This window comes from Schistosoma haematobium, chromosome 1 (genome assembly GCF_000699445.3).
Source record: "Schistosoma haematobium chromosome 1, whole genome shotgun sequence".
NCBI classification, from domain to species: Eukaryota; Metazoa; Platyhelminthes; class Trematoda; order Strigeidida; family Schistosomatidae; genus Schistosoma; species Schistosoma haematobium.
Window position 1 is genome coordinate 37891773 of NC_067196.1, and position 12734 is coordinate 37904506.

The 12734-nt window shown below is 38.8% G+C and overlaps 1 protein-coding gene across 1 annotated transcript; it reads left to right on the forward strand.

The window, feature by feature from the left end:
- The first annotated feature begins 4172 nt into the window (after nt 1-4172).
- DCTN5 (Dynactin subunit 5) lies at nt 4173-12685 on the forward strand. Its single transcript, XM_012946458.3, has 2 exons — nt 4173-4314; nt 5520-12685. The coding sequence occupies exon 2, from the start codon at nt 5524-5526 to the stop codon at nt 6082-6084; it is 561 nt and encodes a 186-aa protein (XP_012801912.1). The 5' UTR covers nt 4173-4314; nt 5520-5523; the 3' UTR covers nt 6085-12685.
- The last annotated feature ends 49 nt before the right edge of the window (nt 12686-12734 follow it).

The window sequence follows — 12734 nt, forward strand, 5'->3', positions numbered from 1 at the left end:
ATACGTTAGAGACCACTTCCGTATACAACCAGTCATGTCGGAGGAGCATGTTAGTGGTACATGTGAGGTAGCATGTTGTAAGATTAAATCTATAAATGGGTTAGTGACTATAGGGGGAATATACAGTAGTCTGTTTTGTCTGGCTGATGACTTTATCTTTAGACACATCTGTTCTTGGAGTAAGACAGAACAAACTGAAGTCGTCAAGTAAAATCTTGCCCTTTTGTGAATAAGTCTTCTACCATATGAACAGGAATAACTTTGGGAAGTCCATATATCAAAATTTCATTGCCGTTGAAATGGGACGCGCGTTTTCCAAAAATGCACTTATTTTGTACTTGTTGTGATTAGCCTTACTGTTGTGTACTTTTTGCAGAAAAAGCATTCTTGGTTCACTTTAACTAAAGTATTTCTGTTAAGGTTTGAAATCTTGGTAAACTTTGTCTTGTGGTACCTTCTTTCTCATTGACTGACACTTGTGTTCATATTGTGTCCTAAACTTTCTGATTACAATGGTTGATTGTACTTATAGATGTGGACAACCAAAATTTTTGTTATCTGGGTACATATCAAGAAATTAATCCGACTTGGTAAGCGGGTTGGAGGCGAGGACCGACAGAGAAGGATCTTGAAGTTGGTACTCGGGAATTTTGAGGAAAGAGATATAGTATTGAATAGCACACACAAAACCCGTGATTCAAATATTCGCATCCAAACAGACTGGCCTGTTGAGGAATGAATCGTGTGGAAGAATGCTCTTAAGAGTTAAGAACTCAAAAGCTAATTGGCGAAACGAACCTTACGATTAAGGGCTTCCGGGTAATCAGGTCTTGGAAACCATTGCTTCCGCGACCTATATGGGTAGATCGAATGATTCCCAAAGCACCTTAAAAGTGTTCTACAAGAACGCCCGTAGACTTTGAAATAAAACGTCCGATGTAAGTTTGATGGTGGAAGAATTAAGTTCCGATATAATTGTCGTCACAGAAACTTGGCTTACTGTTAATATACACTGTTCTCCCATCATTGCAAGTTACATCTGTATTAGAACTGATAGATTTTTAAGTTGCAGTGGAGGAGGCATAATATTATACGTTAGAGACCACTTCCGTATACAACCAGTCATGTCGGAGGAGCATGTTAGTGGTACATGTGAGGTAGCATGTTGTAAGATTAAATCTATAAATGGGTTAGTGACTATAGGGGAATATACAGTAGTCTGTTTTGTCTGGCTGATGACTTTATCTTTAGACACATCTGTTCTTGGAGTAAGACAGAACAAACTGAAGTCGTCAAGTAAAATCTTGCCCTTTTGTGAATAAGTCTTCTACCATATGAACAGGAATAACTTTGGGAAGTCCATATATCAAAATTTCATTGCCGTTGAAATGGGACGCGCGTTTTCCAAAAATGCACTTATTTTGTACTTGTTGTGATTAGCCTTACTGTTGTGTACTTTTTGCAGAAAAAGCATTCTTGGTTCACTTTAACTAAAGTATTTCTGTTAAGGTTTGAAATCTTGGTAAACTTTGTCTTGTGGTACCTTCTTTCTCATTGACTGACACTTGTGTTCATATTGTGTCCTAAACTTTCTGATTACAATGGTTGATTGTACTTATAGATGTGGACAACCAAAATTTTTGTTATCTGGGTACATATCAAGAAATTAATCCGACTTGGTAAGCGGGTTGGAGGCGAGGACCGACAGAGAAGGATCTTGAAGTTGGTACTCGGGAATTTTGAGGAAAGAGATATAGTATTGAATAGCACACACAAAACCCGTGATTCAAATATTCGCATCCAAACAGACTGGCCTGTTGAGGAATGAATCGTGTGGAAGAATGCTCTTAAGAGTTAAGAACTCAAAAGCTAATTGGCGAAACGAACCTTACGATTAAGGGCTTCCGGGTAATCAGGTCTTGGAAACCATTGCTTCCGCGACCTATATGGGTAGATCGAATGATTCCCAAAGCACCTTAAAAGTGTTCTACAAGAACGCCCGTAGTCTTTGAAATAAAACGTCCGATGTAAGTTTGATGGTGGAAGAATTAAGTTCCGATATAATTGTCGTCACAGAAACTTGGCTTACTGTTAATATACACTGTTCTCCCATCATTGCAAGTTACATCTGTATTAGAACTGATAGATTTTTAAGTTGCAGTGGAGGAGGCATAATATTATACGTTAGAGACCACTTCCGTATACAACCAGTCATGTCGGAGGAGCATGTTAGTGGTACATGTGAGGTAGCATGTTGTAAGATTAAATCTATAAATGGGTTAGTGACTATAGGGGGAATATACAGTAGTCTGTTTTGTCTGGCTGATGACTTTATCTTTAGACACATCTGTTCTTGGAGTAAGACAGAATGTTGTTTCATTTTTGGAGACTTCAACGCACTGCATATCAACTGGATAGAGCTTACAGCTCCGGGTGAATGTTTCGATTGCTAGCTTCTATCAACCATTATTAAGTGTGCACTTGCACAATGTATCGCATAACCGACACACATTGACTTGGAACATGACCCGTCATTGCTGGACCTTTTCCTCACACACCATTGTGAGGAAGTCATCGACATTCAGCATCCTCCCCTACTAGTGAATAGTGGTCACGTTGTACTGTACTTCAAGTTTGGAGCACTCGGTATACAATTTGTATATGCTCCACCCTGTTCTAATATCTGGCGAGCCAATATTCCGGCAATCAGGGATTGTACTATGTTGACTGACTGGTGGGTCGACGTGGATGGATCGATCGAAGACGAATGGGATAGGTTTAAGGACACAATCGAGTCCGTAACATCACCGTTTATCCCATGGTTATCACGTAAGCTATTACATTGCACACGATGGATTAATAAGGAAACCCGGAAGCTGTTGAAGCAAAGGAAACACTTCTGTGACTTATTCTTGTCAACAGGAAACGCACCACTTAAGTGTGAATATCGAAAAATCCGGAATATATGCAAAAAGACTATAGCTAAATCCTGTACTACTTAGAAAAGACAGTCGGCATATCGTAGCCGTACTTGTTCGAAACGATTGTTTCCGTATATTAAACAGTGAACAAATTGTAGTGATGGTATTCCCCCATTAGCGTTACACGAAAATTAAGATTTACTAGTTTGGTCAAATCAAATAAAAGCTGAGACTTCCCCCAACTGCTTTAGCGAAGTCTACACTACGTGTGTTTCTCCAAATACTAGTCACAATAATCCGAGATACCAGCCATAGGATCTTTATATGTGACTGAGAAAACCTCAAACCTTGTAAGATACCGGGACCGCTGTTGCTTAAGTCGTCGACATTATTGTTTGCGGATGATGTGAAACTCTGGAGAACAATAAGAAGTCAGGCCGATCATTTTGATCTCCAAGCTGACTTGGACAAACTAGTTAGATGGGCTAGAGTTTGGGCTTAGAAGTTAATTCTAAGAAGAGAGTGTTCATGTACATCGGACATGGAAACAGTTACCAGTATACTGTTGATGATACATCTCTTCCACGCGTTCAAGAACATAACGAATTAGAAGTAATGGCAATTCATGACTTGAAAACAAATACGCATTGCAACGCAGATTCTGTCAATGATTTTCGTGCATTATGGTCACTTCGCCGAGCATTCAAAAGCTTTGACGAGGAAATATTTCGGATTTTATATCCCACCTATGGAAGACCAGACTTAGAGAACTGTATTCAAGCAGCTAGCCCATGTTTGGTAAAAGATATTAACTCACGTGAGCGTTTAGAAGCAAAATTAGTAAAGGGTCTTTCTAAACTCCCTTACGATGAGCGCCTAAACCTTTTCCCTTATCGTACCGTAGGACATGAGGTGACCTTATACTGACATTTCGTATCTTTAATTATGATTTAGGTGTCAATATATCTTATCTGTTCGCTCTTTTCAGCACTAACAATCCATGAAGTCATAGCACGAAGTTTCACAAACTGCGATCTAATAAACTTAAAGTGAGTTTCCGTTTTTCTCATCGAGTGGTCGTGACTAGAATGCCTTACCCAAACAAGTGGTATCAGCCACATGTATGAATAATTTCAAGCAGCTAGACTTTTTGGAAGCCAATCTGTCAGGATTACCACGGGTTCATCATACTAATTACTGAAGACTGAATGAATGACCTACAGCCTATAGACTCGCAATCTCACGCGCGTTGTATGTTGTTTTGCGCTGCATCACTTATGTGTCATAAATACTGCACTGTAGTCGGGTCTAAGAGTTAACCCCACTAATGAATGTTGATAGAAAATAATAAACCCGTACTTATTCCCCTTTTCTTCAAATGACAAGTGTATCAGTACGTCTAATCATATATGATTGTATATATACAATCTAGATGGGGAGCTCCTCCGTGAGGTTTCTAGGATAGATATGTGCATGAACACCAAGACTAGCTTCCACTTGTTAGTCATTACTATTGTGCCAAGTTTTCTTGCTAAGACACTTCACGGAAACTTTCCTTTGAAATTTCAAAGTAAGGTTTGCTTAAACAAACAGTATATTAATTGTGTGCAGTTCACTTTGCTTAATGCTTCTGATCAGCAGTGTTGGTACTCTATGTTATATCATCCACTCCATTAAAAAGCACTGATATTCGTAATTCTATTTCGGGAAATAGATTTTAGTGAATGTGTTTCTTCTCGTTTTTAATATATTTATTTCCGTGTACTTGTGACATGTTTTCACTTAAAAACTCTCAGCCCCTACGGAACTTATCTCAATTGGATTTTTCATTCTCCTTAAAGAGCTTGGTATTACCTGTTGTGTGAATAATAGAACTAACACTGTAATTGTAATGGAAGAAAATCCTGTGCAACAATATTGATTGTCATTCTAATTACGTCTTGGATTACTTGCTAAAAAATGTGGTCACTAGTGTTTAACCTAACTTTCGCTGCCGTAAGTTTGAACTTCAGTTGGAGCACTCATTGGTATCTGATATGTTCCTGATGTTATGTAATCCTTACATACATACATTTTTATGACTACTCAATAATCTTGAAATTCAGCCGTCCAATAAATATCACTTGTGAGCCACTTTTACTTGATTGAAACTGCCCCATTGAAGCAGTAGATCTGAGAACATAAGTTGGTTAATATGATCAAAAGAGTACCCCATACTCATTATTTGGTATATCGATTAGTGTTGGATGGATTTTGTTTCCACTGCTTGCCAGCTTTCTAGCAACTGATAAGTTTCAAATTGTGCTTTTTGTTTAATATTAACCACCGTGCTGCACAATTTGTTTTCGCTGGACGTATCTAACTTTCGCTAAAATGTTGGATTCTTTATCCACTTAGTCCGTAAGTTTATACCGTTCTCATATTAAGCAGAAAAATCAAGCCTAACTAAAATACGGCTAATCTGACTGACGTCTGAAAATAAGTTTAAGATTCAGAAGCTAGTATATCTGTTTATGTGATTATTGTTTGCATATTACTGACAGATTTCCATGTAATATACATTAGTTTTGATCATTTCGATTTCCTTTGTACTTTTAGGTAAATGGAACTACCAGATGTATTTTATTCAAAATCGCAGTATATCGAAACTGCTAGTGGCAACAAAGTTAGTCGAAAATCTGTTCTATGTGGAAGTCAGAACATTGTATTAAATGGAAAAACCATCATTATGTCTGATTGTATCATAAGAGGTGATCTGGCCAACATACGTATTGGACGCCACTGTGTAATTGGCCGAAAGGCTGTTATTCGTCCACCGTTTAAGAAATTTAGTAAAGGTGTTGCTTTTTTCCCTCTTCATATAGGAGACAATGTTTTCATTGAAGAGGATTCTATTGTCAACGCAGCACAAATTGGATCTTATGTACACATTGGTAAAAATTGTGTGATTGGACGGCGTTGTGTATTAAAGGATGCTTGTTCATTAAGAGACAATACAGTACTTCCTCCAGAAACAGTTGTACCTCCATTTAGTATATATGGTGGCTCACCTGGCCGACTGATTGGGGAGCTACCTGAATGCACTCCAGATTTGATGGTTGATCTTACTCATGGATTTTATTATCACTTCGTACCTTCGAATGAACCTGAAACGGACTCTTGATTTTTGTTTTTAGTAGAGGGTGTCATATTTACCTGCGGTGGATCTGGGTATTTTTTCTTATTTTAACTGGTATATGGAAGAAATAAGGCTTTTTAAATAGCATTTTTGTCACCCACAAAATTCTCAATCAGTTTCTTTCAAAGTCATAAAGTCTTACTGTGTTTAAGTTCAGTGCTACGTAAATTTAAGGCGTCGATCATATAAAATCTCAGGAACATATCACACTGAAGCTAATTAGTATCTCACATTAGTTATATTCAGGTTACATACAATAAAATGTTGTATACTGATATTTTAGTTTATTAGTTTTAAAGTAACCAGTGATGTTCATCTAAAGTAGGAAGATAGAACAACCGTAGATTTCAACAGAAATCATAAATGTCGTACTACGAAGCCTAAATCCGATGAATAATTTTTTTGTGGATTAAAAAGTCTCAGTATGTAGATACACTGTACTTTTTTGAATGCTATTGTAGAAATATATCTGTCAACTATTCATTTATTAGTGAGATTGAGTCAGTCATTTACAAACAACAGTGCCTGCCATTAATGCACGTTAACCAGTTACTTAAGCGGACTGGTACGACGAAATTGGATTGTTAAGACAAGTGGCCAAGGAATCTAAATAATAGTGGTTGCAATGATTGTGGAAAGAATTTGACACCGAGAATATGATTCCAAAATTAATTAGGACGTAAACTGTGGAGTATCTATGCCGCTGCAACAGATTCTGAAGAGCTATTGGTTAGTTTGTGCAGCATGTTACTCCGTTTTGACAAATGTATTTCCAAACATAACGAAATCAGTTGAGAGTTGAAATATGTGATGTAAAGAAATAAGTTACCAGGGTAAAGGAAGACACCTAATCTCTCTAAGGTACGAGTTTTGTAAGGCGTAGTGATACTACTAAGCTGTCCATGCGAAAGTAGATGACGCGGGGTTCGAATGGACAACCCAGTCATCGAATACTGAGTGCTCTAATTATAAGGTCTCTGTTCTTCATTTGTGAGTCGTGTATTTTGGAAAGGTTATCAGACCAGCTGTGTGAAACTACATTAAGGTTAATCAATTCAACTGATACCTAGTTTGTCTGTAACAAGCTATTCAGTCACATCATCGCGCAAACAGGTATGGTATGAAATAGAATCTCACTATAGGATTCGGTTTGGGTTTGAGTTTTTTGGTGGTGGATAGACGCTTAGTGCAATAAAAAGAGTACAAAATAAGGGAAGTGGGTGTTGGAAAAGCATGAACTATAATGAATTTGTGTCGTAATTTTCTATCAAAAATGGAACTGCCAGTATGTGGTATCCGTTTATGCGATGTTGCGTTGGCAATGCGAACTTGGACGTATCCATCTTACGTTATGAGCACTAGTTTGCGCCTGTATATTGGTGTGTTAACAGCATGATTATGACTGGTATCCATCGGCTAGGCAGGAAATGAAGGTTGTCAAGAGGAACTCGATGAGTCTGTGAAACGAAAAGGCGACTGGGGTCCGTTAAGATTCTGTGGTTCCATAAGACGGCGAAAGGGAATTCAGTTACTGGTAATCTTCGAAGTCACACTCATCAACTACGATTTCAACCATATTTTTAAGTGATTAGCAACTAATCCTAGTGTGCAAGTTCAAAGAATATGAAGCTGCCTCATAGGTGTATGTGAGCTTTCTTCTGGTCGTTAAATTAGTCTAGGTTGAAACTTTTAGTGCAACAGTTCAATTTAATTTGAACCTGATCAATTAAATCGTAGTAGAGATGGCAGTCATGTATTGATTACGTACCAAGGAGTTTTGACTAATTGGAACTCTCCTAGGGTTACTGCCAGTTCAAAGCCAGAAGAAAGGAGTACCGTTCGGCGTGGGATCACCAACACCATCCCGTAGTAAAAACTGCTAAAAACACTAGTCGGAAAAATCATGTAAACTGCCCGGGCAATTGAAGGGTCTTCATTTAGAAGAATTATGACACATGGTAGTGGGAGCCAAGACTTCGGTAGTCACGAGGTCGATGATCCTTCTAACAACCAGATCAATTAACACACATACATGGATTGTCCAGACAACGTGGGCGACCACGAGGGCCAGTTAAGTAGCTGCAGAAATGAGAAGAAACAACTGGATGGTGCACGGAGTATGCGGAACCTATTTGACCCAAGCTGGACATAAAAAATTGGCTTCAGTAGATGTGTTGTTACACTTTGATCACCACAAATAAAATACTTTGCATACATAAAGTTATACTGATGTTGTCCAAATGAAGACGGTATGCACCTGGAAATACTGATAGGAGACTTAAACACCGAAGTTGCAATGGGCAACACTGACTATGAAGATGTCATGGGAAGACATGGACTTAGAAAACGAAAATGGTGAAAGATTTGCAAATTTATATGCCTTCAACAAAACGACTATAGGAGGTACTACATTATACCACAAACGCGTACACAAAGCTAAATGGGTCTCACCGGATAATACTACAATGGACCAAATCAATTATATTTGCATCAATAAAAAGTCCAGAACGATGGAGGATGCGACGACAGAGAGGAGAGCTGATGTCTTCAGATCACCACCTGGTGGTTGTCAAGATGGAACTGAAGGTAAAGAACCACTAGACAACTGTGGAGACAGCATCACAAAGGTCTAATACAACCTTTGTTCGAGATACAAACTCAGGAACAAGTTCTGAGCGCAATAAAACCATAAAGAAGAGGAAACTACTATGAAGAACAGCTGGAAAGGGATAAAAAAGCCAAACAACGTACCGGAAGGTTCTGGGCAACAGGCACCACCGTCATAAGGAATGGATCGTTATCGAAACCCTAGGGAGGATACAGCAAAGGAAAAGTAAGAAGATAGGAATTAACAACAGTCAACTAAGAGCAGAGAAAGCCAGAACACACTCAGAAGCAAACAAGAGAGTGGAGAGAAGCATTAGATACGATAGGCAGAAATACACAAAAGACGGGGATGTAGTAAACTGGAGCGACCAGTCAAGAACGAAGGCAAGACAATCACTGGTATTCAAGAACAGTAGAGGAGGTCGGCAAAACACTTTGAAGAACTCTCGAACAGACCAGCCTCACTGAACCCACCGGACATCGAAGTAGCTGATACAGACTTCCCTTTGATATCACTGCACGAACGATCAAACAGATCAGCATGGCCATCAGACAAATCAAAAGTGATAAAGCATCAGGACCACACAACACACTAGCTAAATATACAGAAGTAACTGCAAACGTGCTTCACATCCTTTTCAGGAATATTTGGAATGGAGAACAAGTGACGATATACCGGAAAGAAGAAGGCCTCATCAAGGCACCAAGAAAAGGAGATTTGAGCAAGTGTAAGAACTACACAGGCATCACACTAATGTTAGTGCTAGTACCAGTAAAAGTTTTCAACAGTGTTCTTGCAAGTTCTATTTAGATTTATTTATTGTTCTACCCAATCGTATCTCAGCTTGACATAGTGGCCGAGCTCGCATATCGTGATGACCTACGCAAACGTTCGTATTTACAGGTCCCACCTTCCGAAGCACGTCGCTTGGAGAGCGGTAAGGCTGAAAGCAGCAAACTCAAGGTCTGAGGGCGAAGTCGGACGTACAGGTTTGTAGCGCCAGTATGGCGTTTCTTTTAGACAATCAGCATCTGCAGCGATGACGTCCCCAAAAACAGCCTGCAGATATTTGTCGTTAGCAATAAGTTCTGAAAAGCATGAGGCTAACAAGCGGAGTTTGAAAAAGCCATGTAGGACCGGCCTCAAATAATCATCCCTTGGGTTTTGTGGCCACACTTCTAAGTCGTTAAGCCCACCCGTTGCTCAGCGTTTTTTCGGGTCCCTTGAAAAGAAGTGATCGTGCACGATGCGAAAAACCTTGGAATTAGAACCATCGATATACGTCTGACACCACTTGACTAAAATCCATTGTTCTGTAAGTACGTTTGACTACGAAAAGAAATCTGAATTTAAAGGAAGCACAAAATGTGATCATGTGTAGTGAAGCCACAGAAGACAAACCCGAGTTAGTCGGAAACCTATTGCAAAACTCACGAAGCGAGATGCTTAGAGCATTTTGCATTGGATTATTTTTTGTGTTTAAAATATATCGTTCTACAGTCTTAAATTCATTTCATCATCTTTCTCCATTTTATTTACCCAGGTTCACCTGCGTTACTGTATCCACTTACATTTGCTCTTAATTTTCCAATGTCAAGTTTACTAAGTTAAATTTTATCCAATTAGATTTGTACATCATCACCCCAAACAAGTTGCAGACCATAAACGTGCTTTAAATGAAATAAATCTTATGTATATACACAGTTTGTGGTGCCTATTACTTAGTCACTAAAGAAAGGATACTTCATGTCTGTAATTTAGTTCTAGTTGTCTACTGATCTAACAGCTTGGTTATAACACTAAAACTGAGCTTTGAAGGCATGGCACACTCCAGCTTATTGTCAAACCGAGTAAATAGTACACTGGACTGTACTACCTACCTAAATTTCAAACAAGAGAAATAAGCTAGAAAGCATCCGGACTTTCGGTTTACTGTAATCTTACCCGTCCTGCGAATATCTGCATGTTTGGAAATCATGTCACCACATTGGTCACGTTACTTGATCTTATATTGTTCTGTATGTGAAGTAGTATACCACATTGGAATTCCATTCACTCCACTTTCTGATGGGAATTAAGTTGTCTAGTTTATCTACGGACGTGCAACCATAATCTATGTTAAAGACTCATCTGTTTTAGCGGACAATTAGAATATGGCTTAATTTGACGAAAAACATGAAAGATTCATATCCATACTTTGTATTCACTAGAAATGTCGTGCTAGTTGAGTTTATTAGTTGTCACAAAGAAACGCATTTCAGTGTGAATCGTTTGACAAGTCAGAAAATAAATTAAGTGAATTGTGATACTGAATTCTTCAATGTATTTATAGAAATCACGTACTCGATAGTGCGTTTAATTTGTTCGTAATGTGTGGTGATATATAGAAATGCTCATATGCAAGTTTGTAAAGAAAACCTATTTGGATCGAAGTTACCAGATAAATGAAACGCTATAAGCATCGAATTTTGAGACTAAAATTACTGTAACTAATTCTGAGTTAATAATCGGTTTATTGGGACATCAGATTTTGCCTTTAGAAATCAAGTGAGTCCAATAGGCTACAGTGCATCATTGAGCTTCTTTAGCATGTGGAATAAACTGGTCACAGAAATAATGTCGCTCGAAACTCCAGTCCTCTAACTAGGTGAGTATACGTGGATGCAATATTGTTGGGACAGTTTAATATTCATTTATTTTGATACAGACAAGATGTTTTAATTTTCATTCAATGAATAAGACAAGTGATCAATCAACGAGAAATCCATAAGACCTAAAACTTTTGAATAGAGTGCTAACGTTTATAATTTGATATATTTTCTTTTCATGATTATGAGTTATAGTACACTCGTACCAACAATAAGCTAGTCGTTTAATCCAAAATCATGTGGAAAGATAATTGTCATTTAGTCAGTAACAACGTAGAACTTCGTACGTACGTACATCAGTTCGAGTTGCCATACTACATTAGCACAGAGATGCAGTTGTCCATTCAAATCCCGTAGTGGTAGAGGTATTAAGAGTATAAGCAGTAATCGGAAAGATTAGGGTTTGGAGATGTTATTCAAGGAATATAATCCAGCGAAACAAATTTGGAAAGAAAAAAAAGGATATGAAGAATTCAGAAGATTAAAATTTGGGAGAACACAAAGAGTGGATGCACTTGTGCCATTGCAAACGATTTTGAGCCATGTCATTCAGGGTCTCTAACCATCGGTTGCTATCGTCTCGCGGTCCCCAACCAGGTAGTCTACACCTACTAACATGACTCAGTCCACTTGTCAGTGACTTCATGAACTTGTGCCATGTTTTGGTCTGGCCACCCCTAGCTTTCTTCCAACCTACTCCTATACCACTGAACATCGAGGCAGTCGGTCGTTGGGCATACGTAATACGTGTCCCAGCCATCTCAACTGATGAAGTTTCACCACTTTATCAATTGGTTTGTCATCCATATCTAGCATCCGTTTCCTGACAACTGCATTACTTACTCGGTGGTTTCAGGATATACGAGCAATTTTCCGGAGACACCTATGATCAAATACTAGGAACCTATGGATATCCTCTACTCTTACCGGCATGTTTCGCTGCCACAAAGTAGGACTGAACGAACTGCTGCGCAGTAACACGTCCTTTGGTTGATAGACGGATATCTCGCCTACATCATAAATGACGCAAGTTGGTAAAAGCCAGTCGAGCCTTCTGTATCCGTGCTGAGATTTCGTCACACGCCAGACCACAATAACTGAAGAAAAGTAAAGCGGTCGACATACTCAACTACTTCACTCCCTATCATTAGTTCGGGTGTCGATGCAACCCAATCCTGGAACAACATTTTGCATTTCGAGGGGGGAGAATCGCATGCCGAGCATGGTTGCATTATTGCTTAGAGTGGTCAGAAGACTCTGCATTTTGTCAGCGTCGTCACCAAATAGGACTATTTCATCGGCATATTCCAAGTCAACAAGTGAACCTCCCGGTAGAAGTTCAGCCCCTGGAAATTTAGATGAGGAGAGTGTTATCTCTA